Source organism: Anoplopoma fimbria, chromosome 9, assembly GCF_027596085.1.
Source record: "Anoplopoma fimbria isolate UVic2021 breed Golden Eagle Sablefish chromosome 9, Afim_UVic_2022, whole genome shotgun sequence".
In the NCBI taxonomy this organism is placed as follows: Eukaryota; Metazoa; Chordata; class Actinopteri; order Perciformes; family Anoplopomatidae; genus Anoplopoma; species Anoplopoma fimbria.
This window is the reverse complement of record NC_072457.1, coordinates 9,723,130-9,744,896: the sequence shown is the minus strand read 5'-3', so window position 1 is coordinate 9,744,896 and position 21,767 is coordinate 9,723,130. Positions and strand designations below refer to the sequence as shown.

The 21,767-nt window shown below is 41.1% G+C and overlaps 1 protein-coding gene and 1 long non-coding RNA gene across 2 annotated transcripts; one reads left to right on the top strand and one right to left on the bottom strand.

Annotated features, from left to right (window-relative positions):
• Nucleotides 1–564: 564 nt before the first annotated feature.
• prss12 (serine protease 12) lies at nucleotides 565–21,689 on the top strand. The gene is given in 13 exon segments (XM_054604408.1): nucleotides 565–950; nucleotides 2,499–2,637; nucleotides 3,806–3,978; nucleotides 4,553–4,703; nucleotides 5,293–5,471; nucleotides 5,897–6,038; nucleotides 6,135–6,355; nucleotides 8,865–9,006; nucleotides 13,382–13,596; nucleotides 14,218–14,296; nucleotides 15,002–15,124; nucleotides 18,502–18,797; nucleotides 21,020–21,689. Coding segments are annotated over 13 exon segments (2,532 nt in total). The 5' UTR covers nucleotides 565–610; the 3' UTR covers nucleotides 21,352–21,689.
• Nucleotides 9,340–10,940, bottom strand: LOC129095832 (uncharacterized). The gene is made up of 3 exons (XR_008531404.1): nucleotides 10,756–10,940; nucleotides 10,435–10,493; nucleotides 9,340–9,680 (listed from the first exon to the last, which is right to left on the bottom strand). It is a non-coding gene; the product is annotated as an uncharacterized LOC129095832 (long non-coding RNA).
• Nucleotides 21,690–21,767: the final 78 nt, after the last annotated feature.

Here is a 21,767-nt window from a genome sequence, read left to right as displayed (position 1 = left end):
CAGAGTAGATGGCATGATAATTGGGTTTAATAATAGTGTAGGTTCATTTTGAAGGACATTGTTTTTAAATGACAAGGAGACTCAGAAGTCATAAAGCAGACAGACCTTAACAAAACTATAAAGTAAGCTCAACAGGCTAAGCTTTTTGGTCATGGCCGTGTTGCCTCTACAATAGGGGATTTATCAAAGTCTTGGGTGCTGTAAGTGGATTACTTAGGACTTTATAACTTACAGTATAGCTAAATATCACATTATACAGGATGGGTCCCCCTCTACTCCCTGCACATTTGCTCTAGAAAAACATGTAATGGCAGAGATTCAATATAGGATTCTTTAATCATATACAATTTATACATATAATTATGGTGTAAAATCGCATTATAGGGGGGGGCAATTACTCCGAAAATTGGATTTTCGTTGGAGGGCTGCCCAGTAGCCCACGCAAATAGGAGCTTCATTGATCCGCGTCGTTTCTCCTCTCCCGGTTCTCACTCTCGTCCCACGGTCGGGCGATGAGGCTGACTGGAAAAAAAAGCGTCTCCTCTGATGATAAAAGCTGCTGATGATTGAAGCATCGTTTCCCCCAGCCGCTCACAACCAGAGACCAACCATGAACGCGGCATGCATTGCTCTAACAGTCGCGCTTTTTGCTGCGAATAGTGGCTTCTTCTGTTACTCCGGCAGCAGCGTGCCTTCATTCATCCTGCCGTTCACTGACTGCGTCCAGAGCCGTGGGAAAGACGGCTTCTACCAGGGAGCGATAGACGTCACCGAGTCCGGCGGCCGGTGCATGAACTGGACTGAAGTGGACGGCTTCAAGGAGCGCCACCCGGGCAAAGGGATAGGAGAGCACAACCACTGCCGCAACCCGGACGGCAGGATCCGACCCTGGTGCTTTTTCAGGAACCACAAAGGCAGAGCGGACTGGGGCTACTGCGACTGTAAACAAGGTAAACACGCAGGCCTGCAGTTACACAGCAATAGGCGACAGTGTTGTGTTGCTTTTTCATGCTTTTCTGTAGAAATATGTCGAAAACAGTTGGAACTAGACACACAGGAACCTAAATGAAACCCACACCCAAACCCCAAATGAAATCAATTTAGTCTGCCATAGATGCAGTAAGCCCCTGCAACTTATTACATACTAAATTCATTCTTGGGGGTCTGATGAATAGCAGATCTGTGCAGTTGTTTTTTGGGGTTGGTCTGCGACTTACAATTGTGTTAAACTCAGGAAGCCCATAAATAGGTAGACAGGACACACCTAAAGTGTCCCAGGTGTGAGTCGGCTACGAATAATGCAGATTGCATGTCTAAGCACATTAGAGCTGTTATGAGTGCCCAGGTATTTGCTTATATGGTTTGTTTGAGAGTAACATAGTCCAATGGATCACGGGTTTAAGAGAATAAAGTGAATAAGCATAATAAAATCTCTCTTCACCTCACTATCAATACCTATCAAGTACGCAGGCTTGAACTACTAAGTGTTACTTGAATGAAAAGTGATGGCAAACTATGGCTACTACATCTCTGGATTGATGAAAGGTAGAAGTAAGTAGAGGGTTAGAGTGGTGAAAGAAATCGAGTGTGTGATTTCCATTTGGCACAATTCAAGCAGCTTGTGGTATTTTTAGTCTTAGCGTGTGTGTGCACAGCATGGATAAATTATCTTTTGGTAATTAATACATGGCATTTACATTCATTGATCCAGTTATTAAAGATGTTTGGACAATTTCAAGCCTTTAGAAGTGGTTTCTAAATTTGAAGTCTATTCTGAATTCTGTGTCTATGACCTATTCCGAAATGAGAGACAGCCACATACCGGATGTTATCTCTGATTTAAGTTCAGATGTACTGATGGCAGTAACAGACTGGCACTTACCCGTGCATAATAACTCTTTCCAAATAGATATCAAATAGATACACACAAAACAAACAACATACACCCACAAACACTGTAACCATGTATTTTATGTGGAAACTTAATATGTCTAAATATGTCACTTGCTGTGGTAATAAAAAAGACAAAAAGAAGCACATCTTTTTTTAAATATTTTGAATAGTAGTTGTAATGTGCCAACACACAGGATATGTTTTGTAAATGGTTATGAGAAGTGCAATGAGAACTTCTATATGCAGCTGTTTTGAAACAGACCGATTCCCCTGTTTATTTATAAGACAGTTGTACGCCTGTAAATGTGCTCTTCTGTCATCTTACAAAATTGAATACATGCTGCCTTCTTCGTTCTCTTATTTTTCCAATTCTATTAAGCATTTTATCTTTCTTTGCCTCCCAACTTTGCACCAAGCTATTCCCCTTTTATTGCTTTTCTGTCTTTCATCCTAGCTGCTACTTTACTCTCTCTGACACCTTTGCCTATTCATATGCGCCTTTCCATACTGTGTGACACATTGCTTTTGTGTCATCTTTTATCCCGCATTTTGTATGTGCTTTATTATTAAACATCTACTGTTCTCCAACCCTCTCTCCATCCCAGGCTCTGTGCGTCTGCAAGGAGGCCGCTCCAAGCTTGATGGCAGGGTGGAAGTCTATCTGGGAGGAGTGTGGGGGTCTGTCTGTAGCGATGACTGGGGGGACGAAGACGCTGCAGTGGTTTGCAGACAGCTGGGCAAGGGGTGAGAGAGCACACATGTTTACATATGCGCTCAGAAGTGCAATATTTACCCCTCTCTGTATGCCTCTTCCTTTTACATACATATTCAGACACAGGTGCAAGTACAATCACCATCTGTCATATTAATTCACATTGTGAAGCAGCCTGCAGAGGTCTGACATATGGTGAGAGTGTGATGGAATTTTTAGTGGGAATGTAAGTGAATTTCCCAAGACTTAAAACACAGACATACACATGCTCTCTCCAAAGTCTTTGCACTGTTCTTGTGACCCTTGCATTCCAACCCCCCCCCCCATTCCCCAGAGGTATTTAAATACCTTAACTGCTCAGCTATTTACCTTGTTACCAGCTCTCTCTTTGTCTCTGTTTCTCTCTCACGCACATCCACATGCACGACTTTGTCTCATGGTCTTGAATTTTGAGAAGCTCTTATTCTAGATAAGCAACTGATTCGCAGCGTCTCAAGGGAGCCTGCAGACACATCATCAGCTGGGGTGCAGTCAGTTGAGAAAGCGTCATGTTACAATGGAGAACAGAGACGTTCTGTTAACATGCTACACATGTTGACACGAACACCAGCGCTGGCACTCATGCCGACTTGAACACATGCCCGTGTGTGCATGTTCACACAGGAGTCAATAAAAGTCGTCAGCGGAAAGGAGAAAGGGCAAATGTCAGACATATGTCAGCTGGAATGGTAGGTGATGAGTTTCATGTGGCCAGTTATTGAAGCTGGTGGGTGTAAAACTGCTGACCGCATTGGTCCTGAAATGGCAGATGAACATAGAGATGAACATACAGATGAACATACAGGGTTACTGCTACCAGGCTTAAATGTTTCCTCTGAGCTGGTCCGCCTTTACCCTGGCTGCAGGATTTATCTCACATGATATGAAAAAAGAAGTGTTAAGCTCACTCTAATGAGGTTGCATTTATCTTGAAAAATGTTATTAGATGAGACTGGGAAAAAAAGTGTTTTCGGGGGAGCCCCGGTAGCTCACCTGGCAGACCGCACATGCAACATTTATCAAGGCTTTGATTCCAACCAGGGCCCTTTGCTGCATGTCATCCCTTTCTGTCCCCTCTGGCTTTTCTGGCTCTCTCCAAGCTGACACTATCCAAGAAAGCATAACTGTCGCAAAAAAAAAAGCTTATTGATATCCTTCCAGGATCTCAGGTCGTGCACGTGAAGTTCCCCTGTTTCGGCCAAGCATGACCAAGCTCCATTGGAGGGCAGTCCATTGCCAGGGAGAGGAGCCAGGCCTGCTCCAGTGTCCTAAGACTACTTGGAATGGAGGGGAATGTCCTCTGGCTGCAGCCCTCACTTGCACACAGCAGCAAGGTACACACTCCTTATGGGGAATTGTAGGTCTGTGATGGATGGATAGAGGTTTGCATGAATATAATGAGATCTGATAACGCCAAAAGCCTTTAACAATTAACAAATACAACCCATACTCAGTTTTAAAATCGCCCTCAATATATACTTTCAAATGAAAAATTCCCAGCATTTTTTTGTCTGTGTGCTTAGATTCTTGAAAGTTGCTAAAAGCCAAATGGAGACCATATCTATTGCCTCTCAATGGCTCTCAACATGGCGATGTGGGTCCACACAAATCTGTTGATGTGTGTGAAGTGGAAAGATGCTTTAGAGCAGTGGACATGTTGTAACCAGTGGGGCAGGCTCACATGCACTAACATGCACACGTGGCTATCCCGGCTATGTAAACAAAGAAGGATGCTCTGATGAAAATACACAGGGGGAAAGTTACTTCATTCTCTGCTCAGGTAAACATTACACCTCAAAATCATTTCGTAGCAAAAAGTTGTCTGCTGCTATATTAATGCTCTGAATGTCAAATAGTGGTCCTTTAAGTAGAGTAAGTGATAATGTGTGTATCTGTGCTTGATTTCAGCGGTAGTGGTGCTCCCTATACGGCTGGTGGGAGGTCGTTCAGGGTCAGAGGGCACAGTGGAGGTCTTCCATGCAGGCCAGTGGGGTTCCATATGTGACGACCAATGGGACGACAGTGATGCAGAGGTGGTGTGTCGACAGTTGGGGCTGAGGTGAAGGAGCACACACACATTTACACTCACTAATATTAATGTTAATATTCAGATTCATTTTAACTAGCAATAAGCATAAATACACGATCAGTATGAGAAAAAGAGGAAAGAGTGTGAAGATAGCAGCTTAGATGAGTTGATGTGGGTGTCCAGCCGTGTGTCTCTTCCTCTGTCTCCAAAAGTATGAGAAGTATTCTTTCCATTCGGACACACACACAGAGAGGAGCGAGCAGTAAAGAACATCTGGGGGTCAGATAATGAATCAGGCTCATTGTTCCTGCATGAATTCTAGTACCACAGAGATATGCATATTTAGCAACACTACACTCTCCGCAAATGTTCATGTGTGCATTATGTGTGTATGCCACTGTGGTGTTGGTGGTGCGATGTCTATTTATTCACGGATATGCGTGGCAAGCGAGTTTATTTGAAATACAATAGGTTTATTAATCCGTTCAATTTCCACATTAAACAAATATAGCATCATATACCCCATATTTTGTAAACCAGTCTAGTTCATCTGTTTTTTCCTTGTATCACTATTACTTTAAACCAAATCTTTCTTCTGTGCCTTCTCTGTTCTTTGTAGCGGTGTGGCAAGGGCATGGGGCCAGGCACAATTTGGCAAGGGTTCAGGCCGTGTGTGGCTGGACGAGGTGCGGTGCACAGGCAACGAGCTCACTCTGGACCAGTGTCCAAAAAGTGCCTGGGGGGAACACAACTGTCTGCACTCTGAAGATGCAGGAGTGTCCTGTAAACCTCTTACAGGTAGAACAAGCTCCACACAAATTCACACCTTATTGTTGCAAAGGGGTTTTGCATGTACTCATGGTGTTTCTGTGACATTTCGACTGTGTGACTGATACCATTAATAAAGGTTGCATTCCATTTCTGGTAGCTAAATTGAATAGAGCAATCATTAAAGTTGTTAGTTATACCTGTGCCTTTCCTTTTAGACAAGTTAAAATGTTCTCTTTGAAAAAGGTATTGCAGTAGGTCTCAGGAGAACAAAACAAAGACTCCCAAGAGAAGGGTGTTTTGTTCCAATATTTTGATTGATAACAGTAACACAGTCTATTTTTTAGATTTTTTTAAAAGCATCATCTGGATGGAAGGCCAGGAAAAAAATATACATTTTCAAATGAATCCTCATTGGCGACTCACCTTCTGCCTGTCTCTGTCTTTATCTCCAGATGGTTCTGTCAGGTTGGTAGGGGGAACGAGCAGCTATGAAGGACGTTTAGAAGTATTTTATCGTGGTCAGTGGGGAACGGTGTGTGATGATGGCTGGACAGACTCTAACACACAAGTCGTGTGTCGACAACTTGGTTACAGGTAATGGGAAGTTTTCATGCACATACAAAACGTTTTATACTAAAACTAATAAGATAACAATATGTGAGTTTGTGTGTGTCCATGTCTACCTTGCAGATTAGGTGAGACTCTCGTTTCCGAAGGACTAGACATCACCCCAGTCCCACGCTTTGGGGTGGGGTCAGGTCCCATTCTTCTGGATGATGTGAGCTGCACAGGGAAAGAGCCTAGCCTACTGCTGTGCAACAAGAAGGAGTGGCTCCATCATGACTGCACACACCATGAAGATGTTAACATCGCATGCACCCCTGATCACATTGGAGAGAGTCTTCCAACCAGTAAGATAGAATCTTTTCCTACAGTAAGACCTTAAATGGTTACAGAAAGCACAGTACACATGAATGAGCGAGAGAGGCTCATTATAAACTTTTAAATGTTGTTTATATGTGTATTAAATACTGATATTATTTGTATAATGTCTGTGCATATGTGTCACTGTTGTTAGACTTTTAAAGACAAAGAGTGTGCTTTTTGAATATGGTAATGGTAATCAGAATTCATCATCATTGGTCCAGATCTTCCCTAATCTTGTTTTACTGTTTTCCATTATCGTCTCTTATATTACCCATAGTACAACTCACAACTCTCTCTTCAGTTCTGTTTCCCAGTGATTCAAAATGACATCATTAATCTGTTTAACCTGGATTATTGAAATTTCCTTTTTGAGATCCAGTTGGAGATGTGAACCACTATTTTAGTTTCTCTGCACTGGTTACCCGTGTGTTTTTCAATCACTTCTATATTTCATATGGGGTAAGCTCCTGAATACCGACCTCTGTTATTTAAAATCCCTTTTAACAACACATTATTTTAGAACCACTTTTACTGAAATTACTTCATATTTTTATTCCCTTTTAGTCTATACATTTTCTCAATTTGTTTTTAATGCTTTGTGAAAGAAGGACAGTTGAAGATAAACTTTGCACTAAGAGCACACATACTTTAAAGGCAGTGAAGAACAGGAAACCAAATGATGAAAGCCTCCATGTAATTTCCTGTCGCTCCATAAAACCTGGTAATGGAAGTGCAAGCGGATCTGAAATCTGTTCCTGAAATCTCTGCCATACTCAACCTGCAGTCAATTTGATCTCATCCTACTTATGAGCAAAGCCCCCCTTCTCCAAGAGACAGATAGACGATGATGTAAGTCATAACTCTAATAGGCACAGCTGTTAGTTGGCTTGTCCGGCCTTTATTACTGGGACGCTTGTAAAGTCATCATGATTAAATGGACCTCCTGCAAGCCTTTACCTAAAGTAAGTCTCCCTCCATGCCACTTTTACTAACTGCAAGACCATAACTCTGAGGCACCAGTGGGCTGATATGTAGCCAGACACACGTAATACTGCACCTTTTACCTCTTTATAAGAACAGACAGAAGGGTTCAGTAGTGTTACTACTTGCTGGTTGAATGGTAGCAACTTTAATCAAGTCTCTGTCTATAACCTCCAGCCACTAATAAAGATGTATGAGCATAGAGCTGGATGGAACCAGTCGTGGCTCAGATTTCACCTCATACTGTATATAAATGTTCAATTATCAGCCATCTGTCTTAATGTTGAATGTTACAGATATGAGTCTGGTGAAAGTCACAGAAAGGATACATGATGTTTTCTTTAAATGATGATTAGTTGGGTTTAGGGAGCTTGTGTTTTTTTAGAAGAGCCTGAGGGACACTCTCACTCCACAAACACCCTCTAAAGAACTTTGTCATTACTACATAGCATTCGTGTGTGTGTCTTTGTGTGCATATGTTTGAGTGTGTACACACATCCCTCTTTCCCTCTCAACATGCCACAGGCAGATTGGTTTATGTTGTTTTTGGAAAAGGACACAAAGCAGATAAGCCAGGCTTTGCTTTGAACTCTCTTTCTCTCTCTCTCCTCCCACACACACACACACACACTCAGTCTGATGTGAGAGACCATCACATTAGGGTTGTATCAGAGCAGCAATTTAACGTGTGTGTGCGCATTACGTGTGTGCTGAAAGGGAAAAAAGTGTTTGTCTTTCTAAGGGAGAGGACAAAGTTAAGCATTTCCTCAATAGGAAACACCAACAAAGAGGTAAACATTCCCACAATTATTTATCTATCTTAATTTCCTCATCTTACAATTCATATGTGCCACACACAGAATGTTTGAATGTGGCATGCCATTCAACTCAACACAGTGCAATACAATGTTTGAGCTACAAAACACAACAACCAACTTTATACATCAGAGCATGGCATTCCAAACACTTGGCAAGAGTGTAAACTGATCCTGAAATTGTCCACACATGGAAAAGACATCGGCATTCAAGTAAATGTGATTAGTTTTCGTATGTGTGTGCATGTATGGGCATTTGTGTGCAGACAAATGATGATGGATGGTTTAACCCTAAAGCCCAGACTTATTTGATTAACAGTGTGACTGAATACCAATTGAGAGAGAAAGAACAAGAGAGGGAGCGTGTGAAAAAGAGAGAGGCAATGCAAATAAGTGATCTTTTCATAGCGACAAAAGTCTAAAAACATTATCCCCTCCCGGACACACAAGTGGTTATGTGAATGAAAGCAGACAGGTGTTCATACTACATTTCTAGGGAACATGAGCACACATGCCCCATTCACTAGACATACTAGCCTGCAGGATCAATTATTTTGGAGAGTATAGCGTGTACTGTCTGAGTATTTCTAGACTCAGGGGTTTTGGATAACATCAGATAACAGAAATAAATCTGTGCCAGCAGCGTGAGTCTGTGAAGTCGGTCTAAATTGCATTTGTGCGCACGTGTGTTCTTCAGGTGTGCTGGTAAGACTTGTGGGAGGAGAGAGCCCCAAGGAAGGCAGAGTGGAGCTCTATCTGTCAGGACAATGGGGGACTGTGTGTGATGACGGATGGACTGATCGTGACGCCGAGGTGGTGTGCCGACAGTTAGGATACAGGTATGTACGTATGTGTACAAGTTTCACACTGACTTGCATGTATGAGCAAAAAGAATGCCATATGGGCCGAAAAAGTTGTTAAGAGTGGCTATTTCCACACACCGCTAACAAATATGGGTTCAGTTAGGAGGAGGAAATATTACCAATAAGTTTGGAGAGATGGGTACATTTTACAGATCCAACGATTATTTTCATTACCGATTAACATAATAATAATAATGTCAGAAAGAAGTGAAAAATGCTTATAAACCCAAAGATATTCAGTTTACTATAATAGAAGGCTGAGAAAACCTGGAAACATTCACTTTTGAGAAAATGGTAAATTTGGGGCATTTTTGCTTCAAAACATACATTTCGAAAAGTTAATTATCTTTGACAGTTGACTCAGTTGACAGTTTTCTGCCGATCATTTTATTTTCAGTCACGGTCAGGATGTTGGAATAGAGGTAATAGGTTGGAGAAAGGCTCAGTTGTGGCATTGTAATGTGATCACTCTATACATTACACTCACTTAAGTGAATCCAGACTGCCTCTGTTAGCGAAATCAGTCACCACTTCTTTAACTTGGCATCAGTCTGGTACACTTGCGCCCACTTTCTCTGTCCGTCTTTCATCTCTCAGCCCTTCCGTTTTCAGTTCGCACCTCATCACACAGTCTCGAGTTTCAAGAAGACCTACAATTAAGAAAAACTACTGTAAGCTTTGAATCATTTAGATTACTGTATTTCATTAAACAATCCAAATTGTGCACTCAAGTTTTTGAGCACTTCTTATAGCCTCTGGTGGGTTGCCAGCTGCTTTTATTAAGGGTTTTAGCTTTGCCCTTTTTGCAGAGCCAAGATAAACATCCAATTAAAGGGCAGGCTAATTGTGCGTATGACGCATTCACAGTGACAAGATATGTTGAGGGAAAGCCAACTACCTCATCTCATTCTCTGGTGTCCCATTATCACACTGTCCAGATTTCCAAAACACTCTTTTTGGGATGGCAAAGGACAACTGTACTGTAACAAACTGTCTTAATCTTCTCTCTTATCACTTCTCTGCATGGGACACTCCTCCCTAATGCTTAGTTCACACTACACAGCTTTATTTTTTCCGTCTTTGGAGCTCACAGACAAAAGCCCCAGATAACAGGAAATCCACATTTGCGTGACCGTCAAGCGATAACTGGTAACTGTTCTAAAGGCTACAGACAAACCACCAAAGTTGTTTTTGTACCTATGGTGTTGGATGTTTGCATGACTAAATGTAACAGTGACTTATCTACAAAGGGGAAATATTAAAGATGTATGGAAACAGGCTATAATGTGAATACCAATTTTTCTGTGACACATCTGTGTGCAAATGAAAGCCACATCTGGAACACATAAGCGTGAGAGAGGGGAAGCGTGTAAAAGCCCTGTAAGGATCATCATTCTGTCTCACCCAGGGTGTGTTGAAAGGTCATTACATACACACCAGGTCCCAAAGGGTGAGAGGTTGCTCTGGGGGTGATAAAACAAAAAAATTACACAGAGACACACACTTTCACATACAAATTATATCCAAAGACAACAGTTTGACCCAGCGTCACCTTCAATAAGGACCGACATGACAACATGCACATGGAACATTTTTCAACTGTATTTTGGCAACAACTTAATTTGGTAGTGGTTTAAAAGCCTATAATGTGGATTGTGCAAATATTTGTACCAATAACCTGTAAACACTAACTGAATTGAAATCAAAGGGAGCTTGTTTCTCTACCTCCAGCCCTTAATGTTGAATTCGTTCAAATGTGGCAAAAAGGCAAAAAAGCAAATGTTCGACACAGGACACAAGGTATGTTCAAAAAGGCTGGATCTCTTTAAAAAGCTGGTGGTCATATACAGTCCATGAAGAAAAACAGTAGGCAATAGGCAAAATCCAAAGCGATGAGCACACAGAGTACAAAAAAGACAATCTGTCAGGGGGTCAGGGAAAACAGGGGAGTATATAAAGTGGAGGACCAACAGCAAAATCAGGGGCAGATGGGTAATTGAGGGCAGCTGTGGATAATCAAGGAGACAGGGAAACATATGAGGAACTGAATCAACAGGAGACCTTAGAATACCAAAATAAAACAGGAAACACTAAATATGAATGAATAATATGAAACAATAAAAAACAACAAACAGAAGTCCCAAAACCCAACACACGATATCCGCTAGATACTCGGTCATCTTCTAAAGATGCAACACAGTCCAGTCCTCACAAAAACTCAGAGGGCATAGAGCCAGACTGTGACAGCCATGTGACAACAACTGTAAAATGTGTTTCTTAGATTGAGGAATTGTTTGGAGTTTGTCCAAACTGCCTGTTACCTGCAGCACATGATGCATCCCAGTCACCTTGGCTCCATCCTTTCTTCCATCCTGCTCTGTAATATTTAAAACTGAGCCAACAAAAATGCAGCCAAGCCTAGAAATGAGGCTATCCAACATTTTGAAGATAATTCACAGTACATGGACAGTACATAAAAAAACTTGGCTTTCCTTTCTAACTTGAGCATTTAGTATCCAAAACAGATTGTGTTGCATTTGTGTTACTGTGTGTTGCCACAGAAACACACCAAGCAGGCTTGATGTCAGGCTCTCGGCTGAGTTCCAAGTGACTTGGAGGTTCACACTTTGCATGCTAAGTACCGCTCAGGGAGCTATTGGAGACACAGTCACAAAGCTAGATGTCTCAATAAGAGACATGAGATTCCCTTTGGATGATTGGGATTACAAGACCTGCCATCCATTAAACCCAAGGGATGCAACAGGAGATCCTCTGAGTCAGTTATCTATCAATCTTAATTAAAATCACAGTTACAGCCTAAACAGGCACACCTCAACCTACAGGCATGTGTGTTAGCTGTTTGCTAATTAAAGTCAGAGGTGGGAAAGTGACACAAATACTGCTGTTATCAGATTGTGAAACGTGTTTGACCTGGTTTGTGTCACAGCCAGAGAATGTCAAACCATAACATCTATACTAAGATGTCACCGCCTATATGCTTACACATGCAGACAGAAAGATGTGTCAGGCAAGCATTTAACTCTTCAGTGTTTGTGACACGATTAAAGGTAATTTGGAAAAGATACTCGGAATTAAATAATAATAAAAAACATATAAGAGTTTTATTCAAAGAAGTGATTTTTTTAAATCAACAAAACTAAACAAAAAAGATAATGCACATGCTTTACTTAAATCTCATCCAACTATTGCACAAAACAGATAAATTAAATAATTTAATGAATCATTATATATACAGATAATTCCAATTTTGGCACCCATTGGCGAATTTATTCACGATCAGTTGTCGGAAAGTGGCGGAAATATGACAAATAGCCTAAATGATGTTCATTATTTATTTAATTGAGGTCTCCTTAAATTGCTCGCTGAAGCAAACACTTTTGAAAACGCACAACTTTTACTTTGAAGGCGAGCTGTTTCTGTTTCTGGCTCTGGCTCTCGAATTCCTTGACTAAATTTTCATCATTAAAGTTAGATAATAGAAAAAGCTGATGTTTTGATGCGCAGAACTGCATTCCATATGTTCATTCAATGCAACATTAACTAAGGAAAAGCTTTAACCGCGTTAAGGCAGCATCAGCTATCGAAGAACAAATTCCCACGTATCAGAATAAATTTGCATGAGAATAAGTAGGCAAATAAAATTAGGCAATACCACTAATCTGACCTTGTTCATTAAACAACGTGAACAATGGCAGATAAAAGATACTTCATGCAGGGACCCTGTTGCTCATCTGGTTCGCGATGCTGCTGCTTTAAGTAAGAAAAACAAAGTGCAGGGAGCACATTAATCCAGTGCTGGCCTCTCTCCATTGCACATCAGTGGAGTTTAGAATTTAATATTAGAATTGAGTCATTACCGGTTGGTGAATCCTGAGTATATTTTTTTAATTGTTGCGTCGATATATTAACTTAATGTCTCTCAGGTCGGCTATCCAGCATCTACTAGATGTTCTAAGAGCTAAGGTTGAATTGTAGTGAGACCAAGTATTTTACAAAGGACACTTTGTAATAGTTTACGTCTTTACAGTAGATCATCCAATTCAACTGGCCCATTTAAAAAAGCTTCTCAAGACTTTCTTATATACCCTTGCTTTTTTGTTGACGTTAATTCTGTTTTGTAAACTCTATTTCGTTGCTCTTGAATGTGTTGCTATCCTGTCTTTTGATATTTAATGCTTTTATTGTGAGACTAATTTTGCAGATTGCTTGGTCTCCAGCCTCAAAATAAAGTACTTTTTTGGTAGTCCTAACTTTTTTTCCAGGAACCAAAATTTATAAGACAACAGCAATGAAATGTCTGTGTTTTCTGGGTCCTGTCCATCCTCCACAGTGGCGTGGCAAAGGCCCGTGTGATGGCGTACTTCGGGGAAGGGACAGGGCCCATCCACGTGGACAATGTGAAGTGCAGCGGTGAGGAGCGTTCGTTAGCAGATTGCATCAAACAGGCACCCGGCACACACAACTGTCGCCACAGTGAGGACGCCGGGGTCATATGTGACTATGGTGAATTGCAACATAGCTACAAAGAGGTCAAAGGTCAGTCAGGTCTGTTTTTTTACTCAAAATAAATAAAAATCTTGTGATTGATTTGGCGCATATGAATGTGTATTGAGCACACTAGTGTGTTTTGCAAACATTTCCATTATCTTATATACACTGAAAAATTAATGAGAAACAAATGACTAAAGAAAAGCCAGGAGGTAAGATTCTGAGAGGAAAGCGGGCAGGACTTCGGTTTGTGCGTATCCAGATGGTAAAATGGAGACAGCAATGTTATTGCTTCACCCTGTCTGTCACACATCAGGGCAGACTCACACAATGCTATCCATTACCTGCACATATGCTGTTACTTCCATTTCTCACATGCACATGCTGCGGAAAGTCAAACTGGTGCAGAAGGGTGTTTTGTCTCATCAGTGTGATGAATTACATCTTCTGAAAAAGACCTCAACCTATGCTTACACACAGACTATGAAAATTGATCCCCCATTTATTTTATTAAGTTTATTTCAGGTTTATATGTAGTTCAAACATTATTATTTTTTCAATAAGTCTAAATATTTAATAAGAGGAACATATGAGCCCAAATGTATGGTTTAACAATCATCACCCTCCCACACACTCTCACATATACACACGCAATGGTTCCTCTTTTGTCTCTGTCAGATCCTGTCAACTCAATTTGTGGTTTGCGGCTCATACACACTCGCCAGCGCCGAATCATAGGAGGAGAAAACTCTCTGAGGTAAGCCGACTGGAAGGGGACAGGAGGGATTAATGACAGCACAGAGGATGCCTGCCAGAGACATATAGAAAAAGAAAATTGGACACATTTTTAACAGGACTTAAATGGAAAACAGCTGATCTGAAGCTACAAGCAATGAAATATCCAATTGTATGTACTTCCCGAAAAAACTATATGTGGGTAAGTGGAATTGTGGGAAGAAAGTAAGAATGTCATCAAAATGATTTACATTAGAGAGAAACAGGCGTACATGGCCAATACAGAAAAACTCCCTGGAATTAATGAAGACAATCCCATGGTTATGACTTTCTTTGTTTTGTCTCTATGTGTGTGTTTATGTTGTTTGTTAGAAAGAGATAGAGAGAGACTGAAAGAGGTTGGGATAAACAGAGATAAAAGCTACATTTGTGTGTGTGGTCACATTTATGTGTTTGTGTGTGTGCATGTTAAGATGACATCCTGCATGCTTACACTTACACGTATGCTAATGTGTGTCCTCCAATAAATCACCTTAATCATGTTTGGATAGAATCGCTGTTGTGTTGTTGGCTATACCTGTTGAGGGCTCTGTTTTTATCAATCAAAGTGCATTAAACACTATCTGAATTTACAGTTCATAGTACTTTATACTATATTTTTGCACTTTTATGATTCCTCATGTGTTCATGTGTGTGTGCGTGTCTTGCTGTGTGCCCGTGTATGTAGGGGTGGCTGGCCATGGCAGGCTGCGGTTCGTTTGCGAGGATCTCGAGGAGACGGGAGGTTGGTGTGTGGAGCGACTCTCATTGACACCTGCTGGGTCCTCACCTCGGCACACTGCTTCAAGAGGTCAAACACACACACACACACACACCAGCATCTACTTACACATAAATGTATGTGTCACACTTTGAAAGGCCATGTTAAACTTTAAAAAGCCAATTAATGCAGCAGGGTCAGTATGGAGGCCAGGAAATAATAACGTACCTTCATGTACTTTTTCACGGGTTTCTCAAAACACACAACACAACAAGGTTCTTCCTTCTCATCCTGGCCAGTCAGCATTTTCTTCTGTCAGCATCAGTGATTGGCTTGTTAAGCTTGGTGGCAATCCACACATAGTAAGAATGAAATATATATTTTCAAAACACTAAGTAAAAGTAAATCATGCCAAATTTAGAGCTGTAAACCCACTGTGAACCACTTTTAAAGCTGCTTTCCTGCCGTTCATACACAAACGCATCTAACATTTAGATTGTCTGTTTGGATTTTCTGCATCTTTATTCAATGAAAAATAGGTGTGCATATGCATACATTTCCCTCTTCCTGCAGCTTGAGCAACAACCAAACTACACAACTTATTGACTCCTTCAGTATATTCGAGTCTGACAGAGCTATGAAAATCTAAATAATGTAAGCAGTGATCAGTGGGTGGTGTGGTTGTGGTGCAGAGACAGACCGAAATTCATCTGGTCTGGGGGCCTCCACATGACACAACCAACATGGAATCAATCACTCTTCAAATTTGTAAAGAGGTGAGGTTTGACGGTTGTGAGGGCACTAACCCTGGAGCCTGCCTTTAGTATTTGTACAGCACATTCAAGGTTCTCAGACTGTATTTTAAGGATAATATCTTCTGTGATGTATTACCAAGTATTAGTTCCAACATTTAGGTTTGAGAAAACCAGGAGTCTTTACTGGCCCCAGCAGCTCTGCCACTATAAATCCTTGTATTTCCACATTAAAGGGAGGAAGAAGTCATTCACCAAATCCTTTCCAGTGCCATTTCTCCAGCCATTCACCAGGCCCTTTCCACTGCAAAAGTTGTACTCCTAATGCAGGAACCTCAACTCTGTGATGTGACTCGTACACCTTCTTCCTTCAAACGACACACACAGGAAACATACATCTGTGCTATGCTGCAAATTAAGACCACTAGGGATGTAGCAATCAGGACTTCTAGGACTGATTAATGGAAACACTGTAATTAGTTGACCTCCAGTGTAATTGCAGATTGACATAAATAATTGTACTGTCTGACTCTGAACTAACAAGGGTTAGTCATTTAAAACTGCACAGTAGGCACTATAGTAGCCACAATAGTTAGCCTCATCCATAACACTGTCTTTAACAGTTTTTTCTTGTCGTTGAATGCCATAGCTTGCTTGTGCAAGAGCAAATAAATTACAAGCTTTATCCAAACAAATTAAATATATGTTAGTGTGTGCTTCATGTGCCAGGTGCTCACTCAGCTACTGCCTCAGGCTGCCTTTTTATATGGGTTTTAATAATTGATTGTAGCTCTTGGAATTCATCTGTCACATGCAGATTGATGACACTCCTTCACAAGTAACATTTTGCTGACTGTTGCAGATTAGCACAACATTTGTACAGCAAATCAGCTCCTAGTGTGTGTATTTCTGGTCGACTTATTATTTTGCTCAAAGTTACTCAAAGTCCACACCAATACACTACATAATAAAACATGACAGAAAAGGTCATTTAGCTGTAGGTAAGATATTTGTTATTGTAGATATTGTAAGCAGACACAAAAGATCAGACACAAGTAAGAACTTCTCTTGCCTGCCTGATGACAAGTCTTCAGTGCTCAGAGTTGTTATCCTCAGCCATGACAGCTTTGAAAAGTAATTTGCTGCATGCAAGCCAGAGCCTGCAGACCAAGATAGAGACTTCCGACTTAACAGTGTCACCTTTCTTATATGGTAACCAAAATAGGGTGATAGACATACAAGCACACACAGCAACAAACAAACAAATACACCCATTCAGTCAGACAATATACATAAAATACATCAACATGTTAGCATAACCGTCTCTTCTTGCTCTAATTTGCACACAAGCACAGATGACACCAAACACGATCATCTTACTTTATCCATTACACAACCATTACCTTTAGTACGTTCATAAAAATTGACCTGAGGTCAGTGGTCACATGCTGTCAACATATTAAACCTATTTATACCTTCTTGGTGTACAGCTGGTGGCAGGCCAACAGTAACACCTCCAGCAGCTTTGGAACTGCTATTAGCAACAACAACGTGTGAAAGGTAACTTAGATGTCACATTCAAACTCCATTCTAATGCTGAGATTTTGCCTTCATGGTGGGTATGTACTGTACGCTATCAGAGGATCGGCGGTTCAATCCCTGGCTCTGGCAGTCCATGTCGATGTGTCCTTGGGCAAGACACTTAACCCCAAATTGCTCCCGCAGGCTGTTCCTGCGGTGTATGTATGTGTATGAATGGTAGTTAGGGTCCTGATGGTCAGGTGCATGTGCTCCTGTCATCATGTGAATGTGAATGATTAGTAATGTAAAAGCGCTTTGAGTGGTCGGAAGACTAGAAAAGCGCTATACAAGTACAGTCCATTTACCATTTACCATTTACGCGAATGTCTGGTCAGCGGTGTTCGCTCTGCCAGGAACGTCGTAGCATTCCCAGGTCAGCAGATCTTTCCGGAAACACTCTACCAGTTGTAACTGGACACAGACACTTGGCTCAATTGAGAGGTCTCCTCTCTTCTCTCCTCTCCCTCCCTTGTCCTGGAGTTACCTTATGCCTCTCACCTCTCCTTCTCTCCCACTTTGCCAAACATATTCAACAAGTAAATGGAAAGCATGGAAACACTTAATCATGTCAACCTATGAGTCAGTCGTAAGCATAAACACACAGATACAATGACAGATTTATTGTTATCATTCTTGCCTGAGTGTGCAAACCTTCCTTAGTCATGATTTATAGTTAAATTAATAGAATGTATTAAAACACTTCAATAATTTTGTGTTGAAGAAGTGGGTACAGCTGAGAAAAATAGAAACCATGTAGCTGATTAGTTACTTGGGAAAATCTTTAATTTATCAGCCGCAGCGGGAAGACAAACAATATACATAATAGAAAATGTAGCTAAAAAAACAAGACAATTTTAAACAAGGGGTATTAAATATTCATAGTTCTTTGAAAGAAAAAAAAGGGAAGACTTGAAAAGGTAATTCCAAAAGTGACCTGAGCCAAAAGACTGTGTTGGCTCAGTGTTAGTGCTTGTACTTTTTAAAGCTAGATGAACTATTTCTGAGGTAACCCCAGTCAGAGCTCGCCTTTTTCTTGCTCATGGTTTATTTATCAGCAGTGGGATTGCTCACACACACACACGCACTTTTTTTCTAATGGCCTCTCTTGATCCATCCCTGTATTTATCTCTGCAGGTATGGAAACAGCACCAAGCAGTATAAAGTTAGAGTGGGTGACTACCACACCCTCGTCCCTGAGGAATATGAAGAGGAATACGGCGTCGATCAGATTGTCCTTCACCCGAGCTACCACTCCCACAGCAATGATTACGACCTGGCCTTGGTTCGTTTGTCACCGGGGGCAGTGGGCCAGATGCTTGGAGAGTGTGTGTCATTCAGCCGTCATGTTCTTCCCGCCTGTCTGCCCATGAGGAAAGAGAGAGTGCTCAAACAAGCCAGCAACTGTCACATTACCGGTTGGGGTGACACGGGTGAGGGTGTGTGTGTGTTGGTGTGTGTGTGTTTGTATGTAGAGGCGAGGTGGATACTGAGGCCATGAGGTGCAAAACATGACATAATTTAATTTTGTCATAGCATTTAATGCGTTAGTGGCACTGTATATGGAAAAGTGTAGGAACATCACAAATGCAAATTATTTTAAGTGAAGGGCAGTGCAGAAAACATATGGATTACATTCAAAGACAGATCCAGCGAGATTTTGTTTGTGTGCTTTTTTCCGTTTTTTTCTTCTCTACAATGTTTATTTTAGAATGTTTTACAAGCACGTGCCATGACCAGGGATATATTTTAAACCTGTCAAATTAAGCACATTCTGTCTTTATATTGATGCTGACTGAATTAGAGATTGCAAAATTTGGAAATGGTTTTTACTAAACCATAACTTAAAGTTGGTGTCTGAGATACTATAAATCGGCTTATGTAAATACACAACACTGAATTCAAAATATATACCAGAACAATTCGATTTTTAAAGATATGTGACAGTTTAAAAAAGCACTGAAAATCTATTTATAAACAATGCAGTAATGTGAAATCGGTAAGTCAACTGGGGCCGGTGGACAGGAAGTCATATCACACTGGGACTTGTTATTTGGGGTAAAGTCTATTTTACATTTGGTCAGACACTAAAACAATCATATGCTTTAACCACAGTATTCCTGCCATATGCAAGTCATTTGAAAGTCAACTGCAATGCATATAAAGTAGAATAGAATCCTCCACCAGCAATTGCACTTGTTTGACTTCACGCTCTGTATCTGTCCACACACTTGACAGTGTAAACCGACACACATCTGTGTGTGTGATCTCCTATTAACATGCTTGCGTTATTAATCATAGCAACGTAGTCACAAAGGGCTAGAGTACACGCTTATGCAAAAACATGTTCTCGCTATGGAGAGGTTAGTGTGGTTATATTTTATAATGTCGGACATGTTGGGTTCAGTTTTGTCACTGGCTCCCGTCAGCTTGGATGTAACTTCCAGCGTCCATGTGTAGAAAGCCATGGAAGGATCACGTCCTTGTGGAGTGGGTTACAGTCGAATGGGAGAGGATATTGGGGGACAGAAAGATTTTGGCCACAGAAATTCCATGCTGGTAGTTTAACAAAGCAACCAGTGACAGTATGTGTGTCAGAGGAAGCACATTTTTGTTGACAACAGACAAGAGTCAAGACTGGAGACATGGTCTGCATGCAGGTAAACATTTTTTTTTTGACGAGACATAGAAAAAGATATGTAATCGGAACCTTCATAAGATGAAAGAAACAGCCTCCCTTAGACCACTGCCAGAAACCTTCAAGGTGAAACGTCTCTAAATTACAACCCCTAATGCCTGAAAAAAAGCCTTTGATATGAAGGTCGTGGGAAGTGGAGTCTGCTGCCGGCTGGCAAGACAAGCCAAATGAAAATATATATTTTGTTCAAGTCATGCACTTGGGGTGCTTCACATCCACATATTTGCTCTGTCCTAAGGCACTCTCACCAGACAAGCACAGGCATATTCTCACATGTTTCATATCCAGTACTAGTCATTTATTTCAAAGATCATCACGATTATGATTGGTGCAGTTTTATAGCAGCAATTTTATGACAATTATCATTCTGTTTTATTTGCAAACTTTTTGGGGACCTGTAATGCCCTTTGAGATGACATACCGTGATTTGAAGCTCAAATAAGCTTAAAGCTGTGAGCCTTTAGCTACGTTAGCAGAGGCTGAACTATTAGCAACATTTTCTGTCCTTATCTGAAACGCTTTGCAGATATTTTATTGTGTTTCTTGTCAGAGTCTCTTTAAGACTCTCTTTTTGATAAATCCAGATTGTTTTGCAGTGTAGGCAGTTGTTGCAAATGCTGGAGTGGTAACTTTTTCTGCTTGATTTTCCGTCATTGAATCAGGCTTTTCCCCACCTGAAGGGATGTGTGATCACAGCTGCATTTGGAGAACAGCCAATAGGAATGCCCTCTCTCTGAAATGACCTGTAATTAGCAAAAGTCTCCCGTCACAGGATAGATTTTCTAAAGCCAACAGAGCCAAGAAGAATCCTGAAGTCTAGTTTTTTCTAAGACCACTTAAATTACAACATGCTGAGAGGTTGTTATTAAATTGTTGTCCAATGACACTTAATATGATGCTCACACACACACTCTACCTTCAACCTCTCACTCTAAACTCTTCTGCCTCTTTTTTCAGGCCGCTCATACTCGAAGACCCTGCAGCAAGCATCCCTCTCCTTACTGCCCCGCCGTCATTGCCAGCAGCAATTCCACAGTGCCTTCACAAGCCGCATGCTATGCGCCGGAAGCATCCAGTCAGAGAGGCGTGTAGACAGTTGCCGTGGTGACAGTGGAGGTCCGCTGGTGTGTGAGCGTCCAGGAGGGGGTTGGGTGGTTTACGGGGTGACCTCTTGGGGTCATGCCTGCAGGACACAGCAGTCTCCTGGCGTCTACACCAAAGTCTCTGCCTTCAGCTCCTGGATACGCAAGGTGATTGGACGTACTGACAGATGAGAGAAAAGGCGATGAAAGGTTAACGACAGGTTGAAACAATTGACCTTTCACTCAGAAAGAATGACACTTAAGACTTACTCGATCATCTGGTCAGGTGACAACTGATACGACGATAGATTTCATTCATAATTTACTAGTGTCGTGATGTTATGACCTGATTGTCCAGGGATATAACCTGATATCCAAACGAAGAGCACAAAGCAACGGGAGAATTTTTCTAAATAGAATTTTTAAAATATTTTTTGGAGAGAGGAAGGCTTTTCTGTCTTTTCCCTCATCTAAGTCATAAGCACTTATTTTAACGATTTTCAGTATTCTCTTGAGCTGCAAGAATTTAAATGGAATTAAATCTAAACTCCAGAAAATGTGTAACAAATGTGTAACTTAATTTTCTTTTTGTTGTGTCTGACATTGCATACTACACTTAAGTG